General features: G+C 35.6%; 1 protein-coding gene across 1 annotated transcript; it reads right to left on the reverse strand.

Moving 5' to 3' along the window:
* Positions 1-1362: 1362 nt before the first annotated feature.
* CXXC4 (CXXC finger protein 4) lies at positions 1363-25078 on the reverse strand. The gene is made up of 2 exons (XM_032400932.1): positions 23936-25078; positions 1363-6097 (listed from the first exon to the last, which is right to left on the reverse strand). The coding sequence occupies exons 1-2, from the start codon at positions 25007-25009 to the stop codon at positions 6053-6055; spliced, it is 1119 nt and encodes a 372-aa protein (XP_032256823.1). The 5' UTR covers positions 25010-25078; the 3' UTR covers positions 1363-6052.

A 25078-nucleotide genomic window follows, 5' to 3' on the forward strand; every position in this document is an offset into this window, starting at 1 on the left:
TATTTATCAATAAAAGTTATAAATAAAATCATAAAGCAGTTCATGCAAACATGAGAAAAGTTCTTGAAGGATACAATGGATATGGATTTTCAGCTACATGTGTTTTACGATGGTATCAAAAGTAAAACAGTACCATTTAACTGTATGCTTTTCTACCTTCCCTTCCACTTGTGCAGTTTTCCTGAAGCCATATAACTTTAGACAGAAGATCACTTTTTAGAAAAGTCATAAGCAGAAGATCATAATTCAAACCAGGCAATCAGATTCTCCTACCACCTAACTACTGAAGAGGTCATGTAATACAGTCCTCTATTAAAAATGCTTTACATGCAGGATTTACACAGGATTAAGAGTAGCATTTAAAAGTACTGTTCTTGGAAAGAGGTCTGTATACTGCTTCCAATTTGTGATATTATAATGCCTGTTAACCAGAATGATTTTTGTCATAAGTAACATTTATAAACAAAGCATTGACTTAGACTAAAAAGATAGTTTGGTTGACATTTAAATATATATATATACACACACACATATATATATATGCCTTAAAAATTGGCCCAAAAACTGAATTGCAAAGGACACAAGACAGATCTTAAGCCAAGATATTAGAAGAAAGATTAGAAATAAAATCTCCAAATAGGAATACATTTCTTAGGTAACTATTCTACTTATATAGTGTATGCAAATAAAACCTTAGATTTGTGTTCATTGTGCTTACTTCAAACAACATTTTTTCACACTAAAAAGAGACAAAATAAAGACAAGAGTAGAAATAAAATGGAGAATAGCTTCTGCATAAAACATGCGAATAAAAACTCTTACCAATAAACAAATTGAAAAAATACATGATTTTTGCAGAAACCATATGAAATTATCAGACTCAATGTCTAAATAAGGTATAGAACTCGTCCCCTCTCCCTTCTTGGTTAATTCAAACTATTCTGAATTATTCTTATCATTACAAATGAACCTCCAAGTACTTGTATCCTTGAAGATTTCAAATAAGGAAAGTTATTTTCTGTGAAAATCCAATTCTGTACTTTTGCCCTATTGTTGCTTATACCACAATATAATAAAGAAACACAGAAACTCACCTGAAAAAATTGCTGAGGATCCAGGAACTCCCATAATTCAAGTTACCTAATTCTTCTTTCTCAGACTATGTAATCTAATTCTGTTGCCATGGCCAAGACATTTTATATTTGTGATATTATACTATCCTGAAATTTCTAAAATTTATAAAAATCTTCTAATGTGGTATGATTTTCTGTGGACATGGACTCTCTCAATTGTCTGAAGTCCCGGGTTTGCAATCATATTAAAGATTTCCAAGATATAAAATTGTGTTCTATGTTTCTTGTAGGTTATGAGGCATCAAAAAAAAAAAAAAAAAAAAAAAGAGAGCTTTGTTCTGAGAAGCAGTGAAGTAAGTAAGGGTTAAGCACATTCACCACCAAGTAATAAGCAGCATGGTTGGACCACAGTATTCCATAATAAAAAAAGTAACACAATAAAAATTTAATCTCAGAGAATTGCTGGGAGGGGCTGAAGACAGAATTCCAGTGTTGCTCATTTCTTCATGCACTTGAAGGCTTTCAAGTATTACCACCAGGATGTTTCGTTCATGGCACAAGGCATTCATGGGATGCTTTCTCCTGGCACACTTAAGATGGAGAAGGAAGGAGACAAGTTTGGATACATTCATTTCTTCCTCTATTTAGGTGACATTTTAAAGTTTCAACAAAGAATATATCCTTTAAAAATGTGAAAAGAACCGTGTTCTTCTTTTTTTCTTTTCTTTAAATATATGAGAAAGACAAAATCTATGAGAAAAACAAAATGAACAAAACTGGCATATTTTATGAAAGATTTATATACAGTATTCATTCTGCTGACATAAGGGCAAGTGTAGAATTATAAACTTTTTTTTAATCATAAACAAAATTAGATTTTCAGGATCATATGTTCATAACTTCAATTCCCACAAATAAAAATTTGTTCATGGAAAAATAGAGATATTTTGAATACTAAAGTCCTTTATTCAACAACACAGAAATTTCACAAAAACAACTTTACTGGGCAAATTGAATGTGGTTTTTTTTTTTAGAGTTTTTTTTTTTTTTTTTACAGTTTTGTACATGCCCCATAAGTAATTTTCTTTAATAAATACACTGTTTTCCAAAACTGCTTTTTTATAATTGCACAAGCATACATACACCTTACACAAATATCTATTAGAAAATTTAATAGATGACTGCACAGTTCAGAATAGGAGAACGTTGTGAAAGGAGTACATTTTGTGGCCCATGTTCCTGAAATATCTGACTTCCTTGCCATTGTGAAAATGGAATCCCTCCTCACATAGTAGCTGTCTTTTATTCACTAGGAATACAGATCTCAGTGTGAAACTGCCAAATTTAATAAAAACAAAATCTGAAACATTTAGCTGTTACATGAGAATCAACTGTTTGATATCACTGTGAATCTAACCATGATCAAAGACCCACTACGGCTTTTTGCTGAACATGTTTGACCCTGAAGAGTGTGCTCATTTAACTGCTTTCCTTTTTTTCATTATTTGATTACAGATACTATCGGCTTAAAGACTTTATATGCTTTAGCATTAATTGTACAACTTACATGCCAGGGGTTCTAAATGAAAGGAAGGGAATATTCCTTTCTGTTAGTGATTGCTTAATACTAATTCATGGGAAGCCAACCATCTCTTGCTCCCTATAAATGTGTTTAGAAGTAGGAAGTTGGGTGTTGGGGATTAAGCAACCAGGAGATGTTTTTATATACTCTTACACTGGAGAAAGATTTTACTGTTTTCTTTCCTAAGGATGGATACATTTTGTGTTTGTAAATATGCCTCCTCTTGTACACAGGCAGGCAAAATCCATCAGAAAGCCACTTTGGTCCGAAGGCCTGGAACGAGGGAGGTTTGCATTATGAGGGTCTTGTAATGTTTAGGGTGCTGAGTGACAGCTGACAAGGAAATCGGTTCATTGCACTTCGTACTAACACCCCTCGTATTTTCCAGCTCTCCCCAACTGCTGACAGAATGTGGCATCTCCTTGTCTACACCTAGAGAAGGTAAGAGTCCTGTGTATGTCGACCTCTCTTACAAAGCTTTTAATCTGGCTTCTCTGATATGTAATTTTTAAGTTGTATAGTCCGCCACGATCTATATTCTGATTGCTATCTTCGGAATTTTCTTGGTACCGAATATGATACGTACAGTGAACAATTTTCAAAAGTTACATTGCATTGGTATTTTAGAATAGTGAAAAACGTAAACCTTTAAATCACTCCCTCGGGGTTATAATGATATGCTTTACAAGTTCTCAGTATATGGACTTACGGAGAAGAGAACCAAAGGGAGACCGGAAGAGTAACATCTTTCTTCAACATCACCAATGAGAACTTTATATGTACCCTACATTATATAAACAGAGTTTTACCAAAAACATAAAAATTGGGTGGTGTAAAAGAACAATGTCAAGAATAAAAACATATCAAAGAATTAAAGAAAAGCTGCACTTTTCCATTTCAATAATCAACAGATTTTCTTTCATTAAAAAAATTGAATTGACATGTAAAACACCACATCTTACAATATACAGGTTCATTAGTTCTTTAAGAAAACGAACAAAAACACATCAAGACATGCAATACTAGCATGTATTTTAGACTCTCAGTACATTGTCGTGAGATCTTTACATGTTATTGTATGCCTAATGCAGCTTGAATTGACGTTTGCTTCAATTCTGTAGTAACAATCATCATTTTCCAAAAAGCAAGGCAGACTTACCATTCTAGTGTGAAAGTAAGTTTTCGCTTACTTGTAATTAATTAGCACATTGGCTTAAAAAATAAGTCAAATCAAATCAAAGTGGACAAGAAAGAACTCATATAGTTCTCATTGGTCCCACAGCAGAAACAGAAATTCTAACTAGAAACCCCCAAAGGAATATACATCAAGCAGAAAGCTATCTCAGAATTAACATACAGCACATTTTAGCTTGCGATTATTTAATGATCTTCTTGAAACATGGATAGGTGTAATATAGAATACATTTTCCTTAAAAAGCCCACTTGACTGTAACTGGAGGCCTTGCATTCCCACTCTAGCCAGGTTCAGTCACTTGCTTTTCACACTGGAGTTTGCAGGTACCTTCTCCACCCTCCCACCCGGACTCTGATGATGAAGTGCTCCTTCCGTGTTTTTTAAAATCTCCTGTCATATTATTTCCCATTCACAACTACAACTAGCCTTTTAAAATTATTAATCTGCTGGTCTTTCTAAAACTTTACAGCCCTTTTCATCACCCTTTCTCAAGTTATTTTTCTTTGCATAATCCATCTTGCTAACATTTTTCAGCAGACTAGTGGATGTCACAGGCTAAAAGAGCTGGCTCGTGGATAAAGAACAAAAGTTACAGTAACATGGCAACTTCGATACTCCATGTATTTTTGCTAAACTCTATTTTATTCCTGAAGATGTACACTGTCTTTATGACCTGGCAAGAAAAAGAAAATGAAATAAACTTCCTAGGTATCATGTTATGACAAATAATATCTGTCCTATCGGGACAGCCTTAGGAACCTTGACTGCCATAAGAAAACCAAATCCTACGTGAAAAGGTAGCGCAGATCCTATGAAGCATTAGCTCCTTTGTGTTTGGGGCTGTTTGCACTTATGGAATTCCACAGAATGTGGCCCTGCCTTCTCAGGAACGAAAGCATCAAGTGACAAAAATGGGAATGGGAGCAACGGAACATGCCACTGAGGGCCTAGGGGAAGGCCACTGGTCCAACTGGGAGGCTATGAGAAAGGAAGCTAAAAAGAGATTTAAAAGCCTCACTTTCATGAATGTGTTTAATTTTTTTTACCTTAAAAATATATCTAGTCATGCCTCAGTGCGGGAGGTCTTTATGTATTCAAATTTTAAAACAAACTCCCCATTTCATAACATACATTGAATTAAAACATTTGGGTCCATTTTATTAAGTGTTTCTCTTTCCTACCAAAAAAAAGAGCAAAATATAAACAAACAAAAAAGACATATACCCCGTGTTGGGCTGAGAAAAGAAAGTCAATCATGAATTTCTCCCCCTAAGATATGATACTTCTCTCTGTATCCTAGCAAACACTGTTTTTCTTTTTTTTAATTTATACAACTGATTCTGCCTGTTCCCAACTACTCTGAGTACTCCGCCTTACAGTGCAACCCAAGACAAGTCAACTACACTAAGTATTTGGGAGCGATACCCTTCTGTACAGCTTGTTTGTAAGCAATGCAAGTGCATAACCACTACTCTAATATAGTGCTCAAAGGATTAATGGAAACTTTCATAACATCTTCCCCTCTTGTAACAATACAACTGAAGGTAATTGCTGGATGCATCATAATCTTTCAGTCTTGTAAAACTTGGCATCAAGTCTCTACGGAAAGATGCACGGCAAAACATGCCCCTGCTGTTGCTGCTTCTAGAAACAACTGGCAAAAAATATTTAAAGCTAAAATTTATTGCTCCAGATTTAACTCGCAGAACCATACTGTTGTGTACAAACTGTTAATCTCCATAGATGCTCAGACATGATTGTCTCCTTGTGTCTAAACACACAAAATACAAGCTGCTATCTGTACAGTTTACAGTACTGAAACACATATATTTGAAAATGAAGTATAGATATGTACTTTGTAAAGATACATGATTTTACAGCAGGGGTTTACCCAAACTTATTTTTTACAGCCACTTTCAAAATAGACAACAACTTCACTAGTATAGCTAAATTACATCAAAGAAAGAATCAGTGTATTGAAAGTAAATAGACTGGCCAATTCCCCAAGCTCCCGGATTATTTTTATATGTCTTTTTTCTTTTCTTTTCCTTTTTTTTTTTTTTTTTTGGAAGAAACCCCTATACATAAAATGAAAATAATATCTGGATATTTTCTTCAGTGGTGGACTAAGCAGTTTCTTAAAACAAGACATTAGTTTGCCCTTCACTTCCAAATGCCTTGAAAATAAGATACACTACTGCTTTAAAAGAACCATCGGAATGCTTCAGCGCTGGGAACAGGTGTTCTCTATAAAAAAAGAGCAAGAAAACAAGTTAAGCTTTCTTTCTATGCCAATATAAAATTAGATTTTTCTCCTTTACACTTCAGCAATATTTTTAGTCAGCAATACACAACATAATGACTTGTATATTTCAACATTTAATAAAAAAAAGAAATGTTCATTCTTAGAACATTACAAAATTTAGGATGTTGACTTTAATGCTAATTTACTGAATATAATGATTAAAACACATTAGTCTAAAAAATACAGGGAACACAGCCTAGAACATGGATAACCATCAGAATAGAGGGGGAGGCTCAAACTATTAGCCAATAGTAGGAAGTCCAGCCAGAAAATCTGTATCTGCTGCATACATATGCATCCTATATAAGGTTGATATTTAGAGAATTCAGTGAGGTAATTTCTTTATTCTGGGAATTTCGTTTATGACAGGACAACAAATATTACACTGATATTAATTCTATCATTTAACAACTCCTAATGCTAAACATTCCTACAAATAATCTAATGAGAACTATACTGACAATATATGCTACTATTTGAAAGTCTGCATTTTCAACAAATTAATGTCAGAAGTATGAAACAAACTTATACTAGCCAATGATACTCAGTGGAGCATAACTATCTTTTTGCACCATAAAAAGACTATAGTTTTCTAAAGAGTAGTAAGTTAGCACCAAAAGTATGAGCAATCATTTTAACAAAATGCTTAGAGTTACGGTGGGTTTTTTTTTTTTTTTTGGTTGTTGTTGTTTTTTGGTCAGAAAAACGGTAAAGTATTGAATATTATACTATACTTGTATTCTTTAAAAAACAGAATCACATGAGAACATATACATAAGAAACAATAAGCTAAATTTTCCCATAGGGGCAAATGAAAGAGGGTTGATTTTATTCCTTAGACCAGTCCAACAATCCTGTGTAGAATACAAGATGTCTGCCAAGAATAAGTAAGTATGTAAGTTGGTATGTTGAATGTTACTAAATTACTGGGTAGGTAGAGAACACGAACACACACACGCACCTCTTATAAACACATCTTAAGACAGTGTTATAGCACTTGAATTTCATATTTCAGAAAATACATGAAAAATTCTACTCTAAGTGCTCTTTAATAATTGAGGCTAGCTTTTATTTACTTTCTCACATTTGACTTATTTGGTTGACACCGTCCTACTGTAACAATGTCATCTAAAAATAAAAGTGTATTAGTTGGTTAAAAATGTCCATGAAGTTTAAATGAAAAAAAATAACCATTTTGGAAAGCAAAGCTACTTTTCATTATTTGCACTAAAAAGAATTTTTAAAAACTTGTCCTCGCAGTCAATAAATTTCAAAAGAATGTGTAAGAACAAACTAATGATTTTTTTAAAAGTAAACTCTATTCCCAGTGTAAGTCTCGAACTCATGACCCCGAGATCAAGAGTTTCATGCTCTCCCAACTGAGGCAGCCAGGCACCCGAAACTAATGATTCTAATGCAAGTTTGTATAATGTATATACAAAAATATTTAACTTGTGAAGTATTCTCTAAAAATGCAAACAAGAAAGTCCATTATTCCTGCATAAATAGTACTTATTAATATTTTACTCCTTACTCCTCATGGTATAATGTTTTCTTCTCTCCAGCCCACTATGAATACCTGAATCCCCATCATTTGATTTGGTTGATGAGAAAAACCCCTTTACCACTTTCCAAAATTAACTTTTGAATGATAAATGTAATTGTATATGCTCATTACATTTATTTAGTCATTATTAAAGGAAGTATATGAAGTAATAAGAAACAACATATTCATTCTAATATTCATGCTTTACACACACACACACACACACACACACACAAGCAGTAAATGAAAACTTAGACGTTTATACCAGATGCTAAGCTTGCTGCCTGATGCCAACTAAGAATAAATTTTATATAAGTATGCATACTTATATAAATGTAGTCATTTTTAACAAGATAAGTTAGATCCAAACATATCCATGCAATTACAGATTCACATATGAAAAATAAACATGTGCATATATATTCATATATATTCACATTTACATGTATAGAATATGACATAGAGATGCCAATTTACTTTCAGATGCCAACTGGAAACAAGACTGTAAGTATATACTTAGATAATCTTGTATCTTGATAAACATATATGTTTATGAAGATAAACAGAAAAATGTATGGAGTACATTTTTTAAATGAGGTGAACTCCTTATGTCTTGGATACATTTTGAAATCTCTTTTCCAACTCTTTGCTCTTCCTGTGCCCCTTTCCATTACTCAATTTTATTTGCAATATTTAGAAAAAGCACTTCATAAAATGCCACCTGAGATCAAAGGTCATTGTTGTGAGGAGAAAGAAAATCACTTCTCAATGCTTGTTAGCACCAAAAATTAATTAGATAATGCAAATATGAGAAAAGCAGAGAACTGGTTTTCTTTACTAATACAACCTGTCACAAAATATAGCACTGTGATGTGTGCATATTATTATGCATACATTGAGGCCAGTGTGTAGCTCCATGTATAAAGATACAGTCTACCGCTGCAGGGGAAGGGTGAAGATAAGCAGGGAAGCATCTTTTAAAAAATATTTGTCCCTTATATCAAGATTTTTGAGGTCATGAAGCCTAGAAATGATTTGTTGGGAAATCACCTAAAATGTGTGAGAAAACAGGAAAACCACTAGTGCATTAATTAGAACAAATTATCAAGGCATTCACCAGAAGTTTGAAGTCCGGTTTCTCTAAATTTTATTCCAGGGTTAAAAAAGTAACAAAACTCCTTAGTGTCCCATAGGCCACACAAAGCAGAAGATGTATGCCCAGCCTCCTGCCCAATTTTCACTGGGCTCAGTGGAAATTTACTTTACTCCTGGACTGAGTTCTTTTTGGTCAAGATGGGGAAAACAACATTGTTTGCGTTCACCCATAAAATATTGGTTAAATAATAGGTTTTTTATTAAGTCTGTACTAATTTGGGGACATATCTTCTCTATTCCTGCCAACTAATGAGGTCATCTTTGTTAGAGGACTTTTACTTCAAATGGTGTGGGCGCTCAGCACACCAACGTGGAGGATTAAGCACCCTGACCAGCTACCTTAGGGTTATATAAATTCAACAGTCCCAGCTGGGGAATCACACTCTTGATGAGATTACAGTGACTTTCTGGATCTCCGTGATGCTTGCAGGAAATCGTTATCCTGAGTGACAGGAAAGCCAGATTTCCCAGGAAGAGAAGGGGGCGGGGAGGTAAAGAATAGAATGGAGTTGATCAGCATTGTTGAAGGCAACCTTCACTGCTCATGCAGGTGCAAACACTGACATACAGCAGCCTGCTCCCAGGAGGCCTGTGGAAAAACCCGCAGCCCTCAGTTCTCCTTCCTGTATTGCTGTAAAGCATGGTTTTCCAGAGCATTCATCCCTACAATAGCCAGAGCCATATACCGAAGACCTTAAACTAACGAGCTTAAAGGCATGACTTCTGTTTCCCTCCTAAATAACTTTAAAAAGTAATGGTATTTCCCTGTAGAAGATATATAAGAATTTTGTATAAGGTATATAAGAATGATATAATCCAAGCCCAAGTACAGTTTACACATGCTTTTTAAAAAATGAAGACAAAAGTTATCAATATGTCTCCAGCAGAGGTATATTTAATTTTTGTTAAATCAACAATGAAGAAATAATTAAACAACCTAAAATAAATAAAAATCCCCAAAGCTGCCGCCTAAAGAATTTGGGTATTTTTCTTTTTTGGTGCCTGCTGAGCAGGTGGTATCTTCAGGTTGAGGATGCATCTACACACTCTTGTGTAAAATATGGCAAGTCGGATAAAAATTCACCTCCTGAAAGCTGCAAAAACGGTATCTACATTTCCCTCTATATAAAGATGGGTGGGATTGGCTATTCATATTTAGATACAATATGTAAAGCGTGGCACTAAACAAAACTCATTTTAATAAAGCCAGACATGAACTTTCAAAGGGCAAATTAAAGACAACTAGATGCTGAAATCTTCTTCAGAATGTATAAGGCTACGCAAATTGAGATAATAATGATGACATCTAAAGTTAAATATATCTTTCCAATATTTCTTCATATATTTTCTAATCCAAAAGTCGTGGTGATTCCCCTAGGCCTTCAGAATTCTACTGTGAAACAGGATGCTTCTAATACAATGATTTCCAAGCTGCAGTCAGTACTTTGGGCTACCATTATTCTTAAGCTAATCAAAAATAATTTCCGGTTTTCCCCTTTATTATTAAAGAAACGGAAGTCATCCAATCATTTTCTGATTCTCATGTAATGATGTGAAGTATGGTTTTTCCAATCAAAAGCAAAGCAATATCAAACTGTAGTTAGCGGATACAGCTTCATTCAAACTCTTCTGAAATAGTGTTTTCCTGTGAGGAGTCCCCTATAAGTTTCTTAGGCTCCAATCATCTAAGACCTTGAAATTGGAGCACCTCACAGCATTTGATTGACCTCTTCACGCTAGAACTTGAAAACCTCAATGAACCACTGAAATTTCACAATAGAAAGTATGTGAGTATTACAAAAGATAATAGTAGGTACCATTGTTTGCCTTTAGATATTTGATTATATTTTGTTTTGGCTTCACATGAAACTTTAAAACTTTGGAGCATTTTGCATGAACAACAACAACAAAAGATTCCTGATGGTGAAAAAAACTACTTGTTTTTTTTCCTGATTTGATTCACAAAGCATGCTAAAACATCAAGTTATATAGGTTCTCAATTGTTTTTACTGACAAAACTTCAAAACCTACTTGGAGAAATGGAAAATTGTATTATATATACAATATTGTGACTGTGAATACACACATATGCACATTAACACAAATCTTTGGATAGTTAATAATTATGATCTAAAATGATACCTAGGAAATGTTAGAGACACCCCAAAATGCTTTTAGCAGAAATATTTTCTATATCCTATTTATAATTAATATATTTTAGAAACCATAGACCAGTACTCCACTGATTTTACTAGAATTATTAGCAAGCACAAGTATAGAATAGGTCAGTAAATCCGAGAGAACAATTAATTTATGATATAGGATGATCTCAGAGTCCAATAATTTGTTATTATAATAAAAAAACAACTTTATATTTTAATACCTCAATTAAAAATATATAAATTAATATAAACACTTTCTACTTTTTAGATTACACCTTGCTTTCTTTTTCTATCCCATTGTAATATATATGTCATATACATTATGTAATATATATATATGTGTGACAGATATCACATGTCATATATATATTGCACATATATCACATATGTGATATGTATCAGATTAATTCTTCTCATAATTCAGATTCATCAATCATATCATTGTATAAGTATTTGTATACTCACATTTTATTTTGGCCATTATCCAGATGTAAACTAAAAATATCTATCAAAATTACCCACTAACTGGAATATTAGACCCCTCTCTAAAAGAGAGGAAGCACCAAATAGGTAACTGCATAACTTTTACGACCCAGTTTTTTGGAGGCCTTAAATAAGATTATAAGGAAAACTCTAGTTTTTGGGTTTTCAAATTGACATGTATGGCCAGGATTTCTCTGATTAATGGTGGAGAACTGTCAATGGCTTTCTCATTAGTAACCATTCTCTGTGGGCTGTTCCCCTGCTACTCTTCCCACTTTGCCAATAGAGAGCTCCTCCTCCTCCTCCCCCTCCTAGATGAATACCACCCCCCTCACCATCACTACTGTGATGGCATGATTTTAGGCAACGATAGCATGACTTGAGACGATAAACCTAGCTAACATTTGCCGACGGAAGATGCGTTTATATATTACGTTATACAGATGCTAAGTCAGGTCAATATGCTGGTAGAGCCAGTTAGGAAAACAACTGTCTAAAGGAGAATGTGTGTGTCTAAAGGGTAGGAATGGGTTGGTAGGAAGGAAAGTAATAGCTTACCACCGTGATTTACATGAGTCCGAAAGTGGCCAAAAAAGTTGCCCACTTTTGGCCCTAGTATCTAATGAACTACTTTATTTAGGCAACTCTTGTGATTAATGTTATGTAGGATTATATTTCAACTAATTTTGGTAAGAACACTTCAAATCACATCATTCTAACAAATAAGTAAATTTATTGTATGATAAATGAGTTGTTTAGTGATTAAAATGTTCTTGGACATATACAAATAAACTGTAATGGGATGATACCAGGGTAAGCAGAAAGAGGAAAAGTGTTCAATGATCCACCAATTAAAAAGGTGTTTTTGAAAAATTATTTTATGCAATATTTTTAACCCTATGTTAAAGGTTCTTAGAGGGAGTGTGAAAGGAAATTAAATTGAGATTAAAAAGCAAAAATTAGATTAATAACATCAATACTGTCAAGAATGCTTAGAACAGAGTCAATTCTATTTATATGTTCCATATGTTTATATTTAATTTATGACTATATACACAAATACATACGGTTTTATGATAAATGAATCTTTATCAATCTACCTACCTACCTACCTATCACTTATCTATCTATCTGGCAGAGACAGAAGTTAGATAATTCTATCTCCCCTCAAAGTCACTCCACTAATCCTGTTTAATGCAACAATGCCTTTAGGTGAGATCATTGCTAATCAGCTATTGAAAAACCACCAGCATTCTTTTTGTGATAAAGATGTTGGACAATTTTGAAAATTTTGGTTAATTTTAAAGCAGACAGTGAACTGTCTTGTTCTTTTACTGAAGAGAAGGAGAAATATTCTTGTAAAATGTGAGGAAATGGGAGGCCATAAAAAATATTAAGAGGTGACATTTTAAAATTATCAAAGCTATGATTTAGACAGTCTCTAACATGTATTCAAATTAAATACAATAGTTACACCAAACCTCCATAAGAAATTCAAATCACAGTGCTTCTCTTTGAATTACTATAGATCTGAGAATTTGAGAAATATTCATTTTTTATATTATATAAAAAGTGAAAATAACTTAAATAAAAATTTTTCTCTTAGGTTAAGTTCCTTAGCATCTTGGATGTAGTCACTGGACTTCATTTGGTTTAGAATCCTCTGTGACAAAATTCCAGCCACTTCGATAGACCCAGCCCAGAAACCAAAGCATGTTTTACGTCCATGAATTTCTTAGAGGAATTTAGAGTAAATTCCAAACATTTCAGTCATTAAGATGTTATCATCAAAATAATGTACTTGGTTAAAAACTATACTTCTGAAAATAACAGGTAGCTTTTGCAGTATTTCTTAAAAAAATTTTTTTTTAAATAATTGTAATTCAATTGTAACTGCCATCACACCAAATGCTCAAATTCACAATCACTCTGAGTTTTTGGTCTCTCTCATTTTTTTTTCTTTTTAAATAATAAAATTAAAAGGTATATAATCAACAATTATTATAATTTAACTTTATCAAGTTATTACATGTCACCTAGCTCTTTAGAAATATATTTTGGCTTATTTCCCTCATTAAGAGGATATATACTCTTAAGCATTCTATGCTACCATGATATCAGCATATCTTGTGCTAGAGCAAGTTCTCAAATATTTAGACTCAAATTTCTCCTCAGAGAATTTCCATATACTACTTCTTTTTCTATGAGTATTCTGTACCCCATCTTTGTGCAAACATATCCACCTTCCGAAAGTTAACTAACTAGCAGAGTCAATTAATAAGCCTAACCTTTTTTCAAGCATAGAATTTATAAGATGTAGTGATTAATCATCTTCCATTTTCCTGGAGTCTTTTCTGTAAGTGCATTCTGTATTTTCTAGGATTCTCTATATAACCACTTAAAAATTAGAGATATTTTGGAACAATTAGTTGTTTATAGGATGGCCTCTATCTCCCTAAACACCATCGCTAATTTGGAGCGTTGGCTTTTCTACATTTCTAACTGAAGACTAACTGAAGACCTGAGTGAATTACTCTTAAAGAGAAATGAGAAGGGGGTGGGGGTGGGAACTAGTTTCCATGAAACTACTTTTTCCACTATGGTAAATGAAAAGAAACAATGTTGAAGAGTTCTAGTAGGTCTAAGCCCAGACTCATGGCATCTTGCCAAAAATTTTGAGCCTTTGTTTCTACCAATTTTTTATTTAAACCAGACTCAAGAAGATGACCTTGCACATGACAATCCTTTCTACCAATATGCTCCTTTCTCGTTTCTCTTGGATCTGTAACACTACACTCTGCCTGACCTTCCTCCCTCCCTCCCTTCCTTCTTTCTTATTCAGGTCAAATAAGGATTTCCACTACTCTGTAAAAATATACTTGAAATAACAAGTCATACTGTAGATTCTCAGTATGTTCAAATGTTCAAGGCAAGTATTCTTTTTTTTCTTATTCCATGAAAAATTCTACTAACAGAAAAAACTTAATAGTACACCACATAATCACATGGGGTAACCAGGCAGAGATCATCAATAGCAACCTGTATTTCTTATCTAGGTCTGGGAAGAACTAAGCCAAGGATGCGTCAAGGAATCCCAAGGCTTTTAAATAGGTATGAGACTGCTCCCAGAGCAATTATATCATTTTAATTCAATTATGTCATTTGACATGTGTCCACTTCTTGGCCTGAAAGTTAAAAATGTAAGTAGGGAACTAAGTATCTTGGATGAAGGACTAAGATATAGAGTTAGGGATTTAGATGGGTATTGCAAAAGGCAGAAATAAAGAAAAGTTTAAGTTTCTTAAACAAGTGTCTGTGTGTGTGTGTAAACATATATGTATGTATATATCCACAGAGCTTACCACAAATCTTAGAAAATAACAGTTCCTACCTAAAGATTAGTCAAACTGAATTGAATTTATCCAGGGCTATGTGCTTAGTAACATACCATGTATTCATGAACATACAGCATAGGTACAGACCTGCCTAGGAGAAGTAAAGACACACTATTTATAGAAATACATTTAAATTTTACTCTTTGTCTTGTTAACATTGTTCCATTTACAAATATAATTTCTTTCCTCACTACAGACTCGTTCAATAGTGTTGTTGCTGTCACTAAACTAGTGTTTTTCAAACTTTTTTGACTGCAACCAACACTTAGAAATACATTTTACATAGCGGCCTAGAACATGCATACACATACATTTATGTATACATACAAACTGAAACAGAAGTTTAACAATATGTACTCTTACTATATGTGCTGCACTCATATATTTTATGTTCCACTCTGTTCTGTTCTACTTTCTGAAAATCCTTGTGGTAAGCCAACACATGGACCACTAATGTTCTGTCACCTGCAGTTTGAAAAACACAGCTCCACGCCACACAAATAACATATTCATGTGAAGAGAATCACATGAGGAAAATCCAAAAACCACTCCACTTCATAATGAATTTAACTCTATATAGCAGCCCTACTTAAAAGATCCAATTTGTATTTCCTTTGGGACAGAAAAGGCCAGTGTTCTCTATTTTGTTTTTCATGGATGAAAATTAGAGCACGCAATGTATTTAATGTTTACTAGAAGATTCCACATCTTCTCACTTCTCATCCCTCTATGTACAACTGAGAATTTTAGCTCTTTCCTTATTCTTGACTCTGTTAAAACCATCACTGGTCTCATTTAACCGACACACAAGAACACTTCCCATAGATGTCTTTCCCCACCAGTTACATTCCTGCCACTGATTCACCAGCAACCGTAATCATCATTTCCACACAATTAAATTTATATGGTCTTTCTTTTAAAATGTATTTCATCTCTTTTCACTCTGTAAGGTTTTGGAGAAAATATATCTTCTCTGGAATTTGCCAGATTTGCTGAAATACACAGAAATGCCCATGAGTCTTCATGATCTATAAACATATGCCCCTTTTCCCTCTGGTCCTCCTAGATCTCTATCCTTTTGAGTCTATCAATCATCCAAGTTTTGGGTTTTTGGGTTTTTTTTTTTTTTAAGTCTTTGGGCAAGAAACAGCACTTTCAGCAGAGTTTTCCCCAGTTTGATACTTGTTCACATTCTCAAGAATGTCCTCTAAAGTATGAATTTAGATGCAGAGGAGATCCAAATGGGATCCCATTTTCCACCCATCTTGGAAGCATTCTCTTTTAGTTACACTTTGGAATTATTCTACCAAATGTTTCAAAGACATAAGTAAAAATAATAACATCAGCTATAACACAATCTGTTTTCCCTGTCTCTGATTCAGCTGCCACTCCACTGAACTTGAGCTTCAGCTCTGACTCCCAAACCAAATATATTGAGTGAAGTCATAAAAATATTATCTTCCCTCTTTTTATAGTTTCCACTCTCTGCAAAACTTCTATATCTGCTGAAGGAAAGCAGACATCCATATCCTGTCTTGACAAAGTTCCTTCTAGATACTGCATTGCATCCTGACCTGAATATTCCTTTCTCCTTGGTTTTTAATGCTTTCTGGATTAGTATTCTAAATCTTTTAGGGCTTATCACTGTTGTTGTTTTTTTCCCCCCAAAAAACCATTAGCCTTTTCTATTGTTGCTCACTAACTTTCTTCATTTCATAAATACCTCTCCTTATTAAAAAAAGAAAGCTCTGCATGTTACTTTACTTTTTATCTCAAAATGTGTATCTACCTGTTTTACTCCCCACACACCTATCTTCCAAAACAAAAGTAACTCTAAAATTTTCCAATATTTATTAAATATGTTCTCCAACTAGAATTCATATACATTTAACCATTTCTTTCTTACAATGATTTTCTTAAACTAATTCACACATTTAGAACAACTCCCCGTGTCTGTCCAAATAAGAAAATAGTAGCCAAAGGAAGGTGTTGTGTTAAAGTCAAGCTCTCTCTCTCTCTCTCAAAAGTTATAGAAAATAATGGCAGTGGTGTGTCTTTGGTGAGGAAGGAGGAAGAGCATTAATTTATTTAACCTGGCTCACCACACTGACTGACTTGATTAGGTAATTTGTACACTTTTCCTGGGCATTTGGCAGTGCAAGTACAAGAACAAGGAAAACTCGTTTATCAGGTTTATCTCTTTCCAAGTGAAATCAAGCCAGATATTTGGTGAACTGGATGATTAAAGCAAAAATTCAGAAAACACAAACCACAACATAGTCTATCTGTGCTTTAATTTCTGAAAACTATAAGTAACCTGTTGGTGGACGGAATTATCTGTAAACATAATTGTCTTATTCTCTACTTTTCGTTGAGGACTTTAACATAGGAATGAGAAATTGCATAGCCTCTTTCATTATACAAAGTACACTAACCTACGTACAATATCAAAAAGTTGTAATCTAACGGATACTATTATCCCCATTCTATAGATGAGGAAACAAAGTTCAGAGAAGTTATGCTGATGTACCTAATTTCAACTGTAAGTTACCTGATACTATTAGCTCTTCCCATAACCCATCATCAGAATGTGGCCATATGGCCCACATATAATTTTTAATTATAAAAGAAATGAAAAGCCAAGAAACTAGGAGTACTTTCCTAATATAATTTATATTTGGTTTTATATCAGCCAAAGAAATACATCTTTAGTGTTACTTTTTTTTTTTAAAGAATTTTTGCTTTGCCACTTGCTATTAAGAAATGTAATGTGAAATAAATGCATTAAATATTAAGAAAAAGAAAAACAGAACAAATTTAACAGGCTCGCTCTCATACCTGGCTTTGGATTCTTATGCTGTTAAAATAAATTAAGAGAAAGCCCCGAAGTTTCACAGAGGAAAAAAATATTTCTCATAATGTTTTAGAGTAGAAGTTAACAAGCCTGCTGGGATCCTTTTAGCCCCTGCAGAGCTAAGTCTTCAACATTATTAAATGGCTGTCGCATCTGAAGTATGGTGCAACATAACTCAATAAACAACAGAAAACATATGATGCTGAATGGAGGGAGGCTTTTCGATTACCGTGCAGAATAATTGAATATCAGGACAGGTGTTTGTATGTGATGGTACAAGATATGACTGAAGGATAAACCATCCCTGTGCCCCTCCCCCAAATATTTTGAAACTCTTAAGGATAATAGCATAATGCCAGATGAAGAACTATGTTAAGAATGAGCAGAAACACTGCAACACAAGGAACAAAATTAATGCATATGTAGAATCTTCAAAATTTACACTGATGACAATAAAAAAATCCTTGAAAACAAATTTTTGTAAAAAATGGTATTTTCTAGAGTGTTCTACGGCCCCTACCAAGATCATCTACATTCTAATCAGTGACTGAAAATCATACATAAAAATGAAAAATTTTACCATTATTTTGGGTTCATTTTTGCTTTTTAAAGATTAACTTAAAAATAAAGGAAAACTAAAAGAAAAGTAGTCCTTTATCCAACTTAGATATTTACGTGGGGCTTCCTTTCAACAAATGTTGAATTTAACCTATTAATTTGTTTAGATATTTTTATGCAATGAACACATTAGATTAACATTCTGTATAATGTGAGGAAAAATACATGTAAAAAAATGGAAGCATATCCACTCTTGTGAAATTTATTGGATAGTGGGACATTTTGTTACGCTTTTTCAAAGCAAAATTAAAAGGTGAGTTGTTTCCTGGTAAAAATGAACTATGTATTCAGATAATCTAACCGAGTTCAAACAGTTCTAAGCACCAACTACTTCAAAAGAGTTTTTAAAAACACACTTCTACAGATGCAAATAATTTCATGTTTTACTCGTGTATCCAGAAAGAGTATTCCACAGGGTTGCCAGGATCACCCTCCCCATAGATCCTCAGTCCCCAACCTGGCAAACTAGAGCCAATGTGGATGAAACACCCACCCTTCTTCCACTCCTTTCCAGTTTTAGTCTTACAGACTAGTTGATTAATTTGTTCTGTATTTGCCAATCTGTAAGTCTGACTATAGAAAACCCCTAACTGTTCACCCAGGGAATCAAGGGACTAACCAAAATAGGCAGCAATACTTCAGTCATCAATTCAGCAAAAAGTCTAAAAAGTCAAGTAACTTTTATTTTCCTAATCACTAGACACACCTTTCATTCTTATTTAAAATGTACGATATTTTTATCTGATTAGTCTAAAAGTTGTTATTATTGATTTGTTCTGATTGGCTTTCTGATTGTTTATTTGTTTGTACTTTGTTTGAATGACAGTTGAATTTCAAACAAACTTTCTTAGAGGATAACTTACATATGGATTTTAATTACTTTTATTTTACTATTCCTAATTGCCATGCAAAAGATTGCTTAGAATTTACATGATATTTGCATGGGTGGGGGTATTATTTTCATTTTGGAATTATTAAAAACATATGGTCCTTTTAAAAACAACCTTGACTACCTTGTATTAAATGTAGTGATAGAAGGAAAATCTCTCTGGATTTGTATTACAGCTTGATGTCTTGACTACAAATCTACTTGATTTTAGTCAAAGCTAAACTTTTCTGAACTTTTTTCTTATCATTTATGAAACTCAGGATCTTTTTTCCTACGTTATTTCTATATTACACTCTAGTGTTAATATACTATGATTTTGTTTGAATTAATTGACAACTTTCCTCTTTCCCTTTGATAGTTACATATTTGCATTTTGAGAATAAAACAAAAATTTACATTTTTATACTGGCATGTTTTTGATTTTTGAAACTAAAAATTGAGAACTCATTTTTAAATCGTGATATAAAATGACAAACTGGTGGATGTTTCAATTTAAGATATGAAACATCTGTGTTTACCTATACATTTTTTTTTTTAAAGTCACCAAACTTCAAAAACTTATAACACGTTCAATTATTGACCGGTTTCGTTAACTATATAGATGCTAAGTTTGAAGGACACATTTATTTTACATATGGTCTACAAATAAATTTCTTTGGAAGCAGGTACCATCTTCCTTGTAGACAATGCTGTGTCCAGAATTTGACGACTGCCCTTTGTGCGGTGGGGGCCCTTAGAACTTAATAGCATATATAAAGAAATGTGTCCCTCCTCCCCTAAAACACTCTTCAAAAAATCGAGTTATCAAGTTTGGGGCAATATTTGGGTGTTTCCCACCAAACCCCTTAGTAGCTCAATCTAACTAGTTGGCCTGTATGTTCAGTTGATAAATGTTTTCAATGAGAGAAAAGTTTTAAAAGAAAAGAAAGAGACTGAGATTGTCCTTTTCCTTGAGGTTTCAGCTTCTCTTCATTATAGTCTCTTCACTATAAGGTATCCTTTTAAAGTCCTTCCCTCCAGCTTGTGGTGGCAGCGGGTAACTTAGAGCTGAGAGCCAAGGGTGGGGGCAGGGAAATCTCCTGAGGTGCTGCTTACTAATGTAATTCCATAAATCAGCTAATGGGAGAGAAACCAGATCTGTGTGGTCTCTAATGCTGTCCCACAGAGATCAATCATGTCACCTGAACAATGTTCAGGGACTAAGAGGCTGGGGTTGCCCGTGGGACAATTCTATCCCTTGAGCCATATCGGGTTGGGATATTTTAAAAAGTTAGATCTTCATATCAGAAATGTAACTGCTGCGAATATGAAAACTGAAGGATTGATTACCTATGCATGAGACAAAGTGCTATTATGTAACTTATTATCATAATGCATAAGCACATGTTTATTAAAATCTCTCAATTTAATATTGATCATTTAAGATGCTAGTTTTTAAAATAAGTTTTGTTGCAGAAAGGGCATACAGTATTTGTAATAACTGCTTTGAATAATTAGTGACTTTTTTAATGTAGTAATTGATTAAATGAACAGTGTTCTATGCAAATATACAGTGCACAGTATCATAGAAAAACTAAATTTGTTTTATGTGCATTGTTATCTTATGGAATATTACCAAGGAGGTGATTTTATAAATATATTTCCAAGGCATTAAGATGCTCTTAACATGAGACTAAGCAGCAAAATGTGAAAATAAGTAACGCTGTTTTAAAAGGAATGCCAGAGGGGAGGCTTCAGAAAAAATGTGGGCAAGAATCCCAACACATCCATGTGAGTCTGTCTTAATTTCAGTTTACTCACCCTGAAAATCTGATTAAACCTCCAGCCTTTGGGATGAGAATAAGTCAAAGGAAAGAAGGACACATGAGGCTTGAAATGATAAATAAGAATATAACTAATGATTATGATGCAAATATTAATCGGTGTCCACAATTTAAAGCCAACAAATACTAGTTACTGACCGTAAACCTGAAGTCCACAGGTATTATCCAAAATGAATCCCCAAATCATCATCCTCAGCTAGGGAGTCTATCCAATCTCTAAAACATCTCCACAGATGATGATAACTTACAGGAACCAAATTAGAGAGGGAAGCAGGTCAGCAGGGGACTTTTCACCAACCAGCAAACACTGCTCCAGCTTTGGTTCAGTCATGTAAACCCTGTCACTCTGACATGCATCCAGCTGCTTCCCTACAACCACAACGGTGTGGTTGCACATGTGGTGAAGGCTGCCATTGCCTTTTTAAAATAACCTAGAGAGAATCTTAGCCAATTAAAAAAATGAAGCAAAACAACCCCCCCAACCCCCTCGCCCCCAAAAAACTTTTTCTTTCTGCCAAATAGCACTCTACTAACAATCTTAGCCTTGAGCCATGACCCATTCTCTGGTAGGAAGGGGTATGTTTTTAGGAAAACATCTTCAGAGAGCTCTACAAAGACAGAAATGTGTTTCCCTTCTCACCCACACCCCATTTTCTGAAGATCAACAGAACTTTTGTGCACTTGGATTAAAAAAAAAAAAAGAGGAAAAGGTAATACTATGGGATCATACGTGATCAAAATGTCTAAGGAATTTAAGCATCACAACAAGTTTGTGGGAAAACTATCCAAAGGAGGAAAAAAAAAGGAAATTTATGAAGTTTGTCTAGACTGATAAATCAGCATAGAAACTTGTGCAGAAAACCTATTGGTAGCCACACTAAGCTCCTTCAGAGCGGTTATTTACTAAATAAATCAGAATTATTCAGTGGTCTTACCCACTGCATAACCTAAATCAGGATGCAGGGAGTGCCATGGATCTAGCTGCAGATGTGGCCTACTAGCAACATGAAATCTGTAATTCTAGATACTATACAGTTCAAGTGGAAAAATAAAAGCCATCTAGTCCTTATCAACTGGGCATTAACAGGAAATTTTAGTATGAACTGAATTTTAATTTCCCATGGGCCTTAGAGACCTAGAGGTAAGTTACAACAAACCAATCCAGAAAACAGAATTCAAAAACTAAAAACGAATTTTTGCCACCTAGCAAAAAACAGGGACCTGCATTTTTATAATTGCTATTATCTTTGTTCAAGCAGAGTTGTCAAAAGACGTGTAATAAACCACCCTGGAGTAAAGTCAAACTTTCGACAGAGATGGGTTTTCTTAAAAAGAGGAATACATGTATTATTTTGATGGAACTGATCACAATCAATAATGATATCAATATAATACTGGGGTTTTTTTGAATCCCAAAACGCTGTTTGCTTTGTATATTAATAAAACTTAAAAAAAATCTATTATCTTATTTGTGTTCAAACCTCCAACAAAATTCTTTAACTTCCCTTTTTTTTTTAAAAAAAATCCTTTCAAAGACCAGTCCTTCATGGAGAAAACTCCTTTAAGCAGTGCTCACAATTTTTAAAAAGAATGTGCAAGTGCCCCCCTGATGATAACTTGTGAGGGCCAGTCTCATTCTATAATCCAGCCCATAGAATATTCCCAAATGCTAAATCCACCACTTATATTCTCAAGTATATATGAACATCCTGCCACCTACTCTGTAAATGATGTCAAGGGACTAAATATGATTACTTGTCCATACATCTTTGCTAAACACGCCACTAAAATAATTTACCTATGATTGTACATTTTTCCCTTTTTGTTTTGATCACGTTACCACATGAAATTTCCATCAAACACATCACTGTTTGTATTTAACATAATTAGAAGCCTAATTTGACAATTACTTTAGTGACAAATCAGTGCATTGTCTGATTTAAGGACATATAGGAAAAGGAAATGATTATTGGCCATCTAGGGTATCAATCAAAACTGTGCTTGGTTTATAGAACAATTTTGTGACCACAAAATGATTACTTTGTCAAATGCAGAGCCCAAAGGAAATATTCTTTGGTAACCAAATTTTAGTAATCATTTGTGAGACTATGTAAAACAATTCTTAAATAAAATTGCCATCACCTGTCCGAAATGAACTAATTTTGTCCCTTGATTCTAAGTCACATCCCCTTAAAAATTGCAGGTGGTGTTCAGCTTTCTATATTATTTCTGTTTTTTCAAAATTACCAGATATGCAGAAAATGGGAAACAAACATTTTTATCATGGTGAAGAGAACAATTATTCTAGAAGGGGGTAGAACACCCTTTTGAATCCATGTTATTTCAGCTTCAAAGATAACTCTGTGTGTGCGTTTTAATGGAAACATAGGCTTGTGCGCCACAAATGGTGTCCTCACTGTTATAACTGGGCCACTGATAAGTCTTTTAGCCAGTAAAACTATATAAAATGTGATGTGTCCAATCCTTTGGGCAGAGATGCTTTTAAAACTAATACTAAGAGGGAGGGGGCATATTAAACCGCGAAGGGGCATTTTTGAGCATATTGAATGTGAAACTTCTGATGTTTTAAACCAATTACATTAGTTTACCACCGCAGATAAAAAGGAGGGGCGCACCCCCCATCTGGAGGCCAGTTCCACGCGAAGTGCAGCTGGGGAGGGTGGTTGAGAGGCCGAGCCCTCGCAACCACCTGCAACTGTATCTTACAGCCTGAATGAAGCTTCAGGAAAGGGGTACTGCATCTTCAAGCCAGACAAGAAGCCCTGAAGGGGAGAAGAGAGGGGAGTGAGGAGGGAGGGGGGGAGACTGGGAAACAAGAAATCATCTCCTCTGACCTCTAGCGAAGTGCCAGGTTTTTTCTTTAGCTCTTCACATTTTCTAAATTTGCAGATCTGGTGTCCCGTTTTGCGGTTCCTGCAACTGCTGCAGACGCCACAGTTGATGAGCCTCTTGCAGGGCACGCAGACCCCACACCTTTTCCTCTTCTTCTTGGCCGGGTTGGCTCCGCTAGCTCCCCCTGAGGAGGACGAGGAGGAGGAGGAATGATTCTGCGGGCAGTCTGCCAGATTGGCAATTTGAAACGCACTGTCTGTGACGGCTGCTGAGGCTGCTGCGGGGGAGTGAAGGGCTGTCATGACGATGACCCCTGGAGGTAATGAGATGCCCCCTAAAGCCGGGATAGCGGAAAAAGTCCCCACGCGCTCGGGGAGATTCATTATCTCTGCTTCAGCAGCGCCGCATTTGAGCTTGTTCATGCATTCCCCCGCCAAAGGTCTGCAGTGTTCAGGGGATAAGGTGGAGAGGAAATTAGTATTTGCCATTTGCAACGACGGCTCTGGCGGGCAGCCAGCTTTCCCCAGCCTCTGGGAGTCGTTTCGGTGGTGCATGCTGGTCCTGCTGCCGCCGCCGCCGCCGCCGCCGCCGCCGCCGCCGCCGCCACCGCCACCGCCGGCGGGGAGGATTGCCGAGGAGGAGGCGGAGGAGGAGGCGGCGGCGGAGGAGGATTTCCTGCCGCCCCCGCCGCCCCCGCCACCGCCCCCGCCGCCCCCGCCGCCGCCGCCGCCCCCGCCGCCGCCCCCGCCCCCGCCGCTGCCCCAGAGCATGGCGGTGGCGGCGGCGGCGGTGGCCGCGTTGTCGCAGTTCCAGGGGGACATGCCGATGCGCGCGGCGGCCGCGGCGGCGGCGGCGCTGCTGGGGAAGATGGGGGTGGTGATGCGCGCGATCTTGGCCGCCTGCGGGAAGGCGCCCCCGTTGGTCTTGTAGAAGGAGGTGGCAAAGGAGCGGTAGCGCTCCATCTCCGAGTTGTAATCCACAAGGCTGTTCAGGGCCCCCTCGGGCAGGTGGCTTTCCTTGGGCAAGCCCGGGGCCTCCGGGCTCGGCCCGGGCTCCACGCAGACATTGGTGTTCATGGTGCAGGGGGGGAAGAAGGGGTGCAGGGTGGAAGTGGGGACCGCCTGGTCCGACACCTGGGTGGGAAA

This window comes from Phoca vitulina, unplaced genomic scaffold (genome assembly GCF_004348235.1).
Source record: "Phoca vitulina isolate PV1807 unplaced genomic scaffold, GSC_HSeal_1.0 scaffold3, whole genome shotgun sequence".
Classification (NCBI taxonomy): domain Eukaryota; kingdom Metazoa; phylum Chordata; class Mammalia; order Carnivora; family Phocidae; genus Phoca; species Phoca vitulina.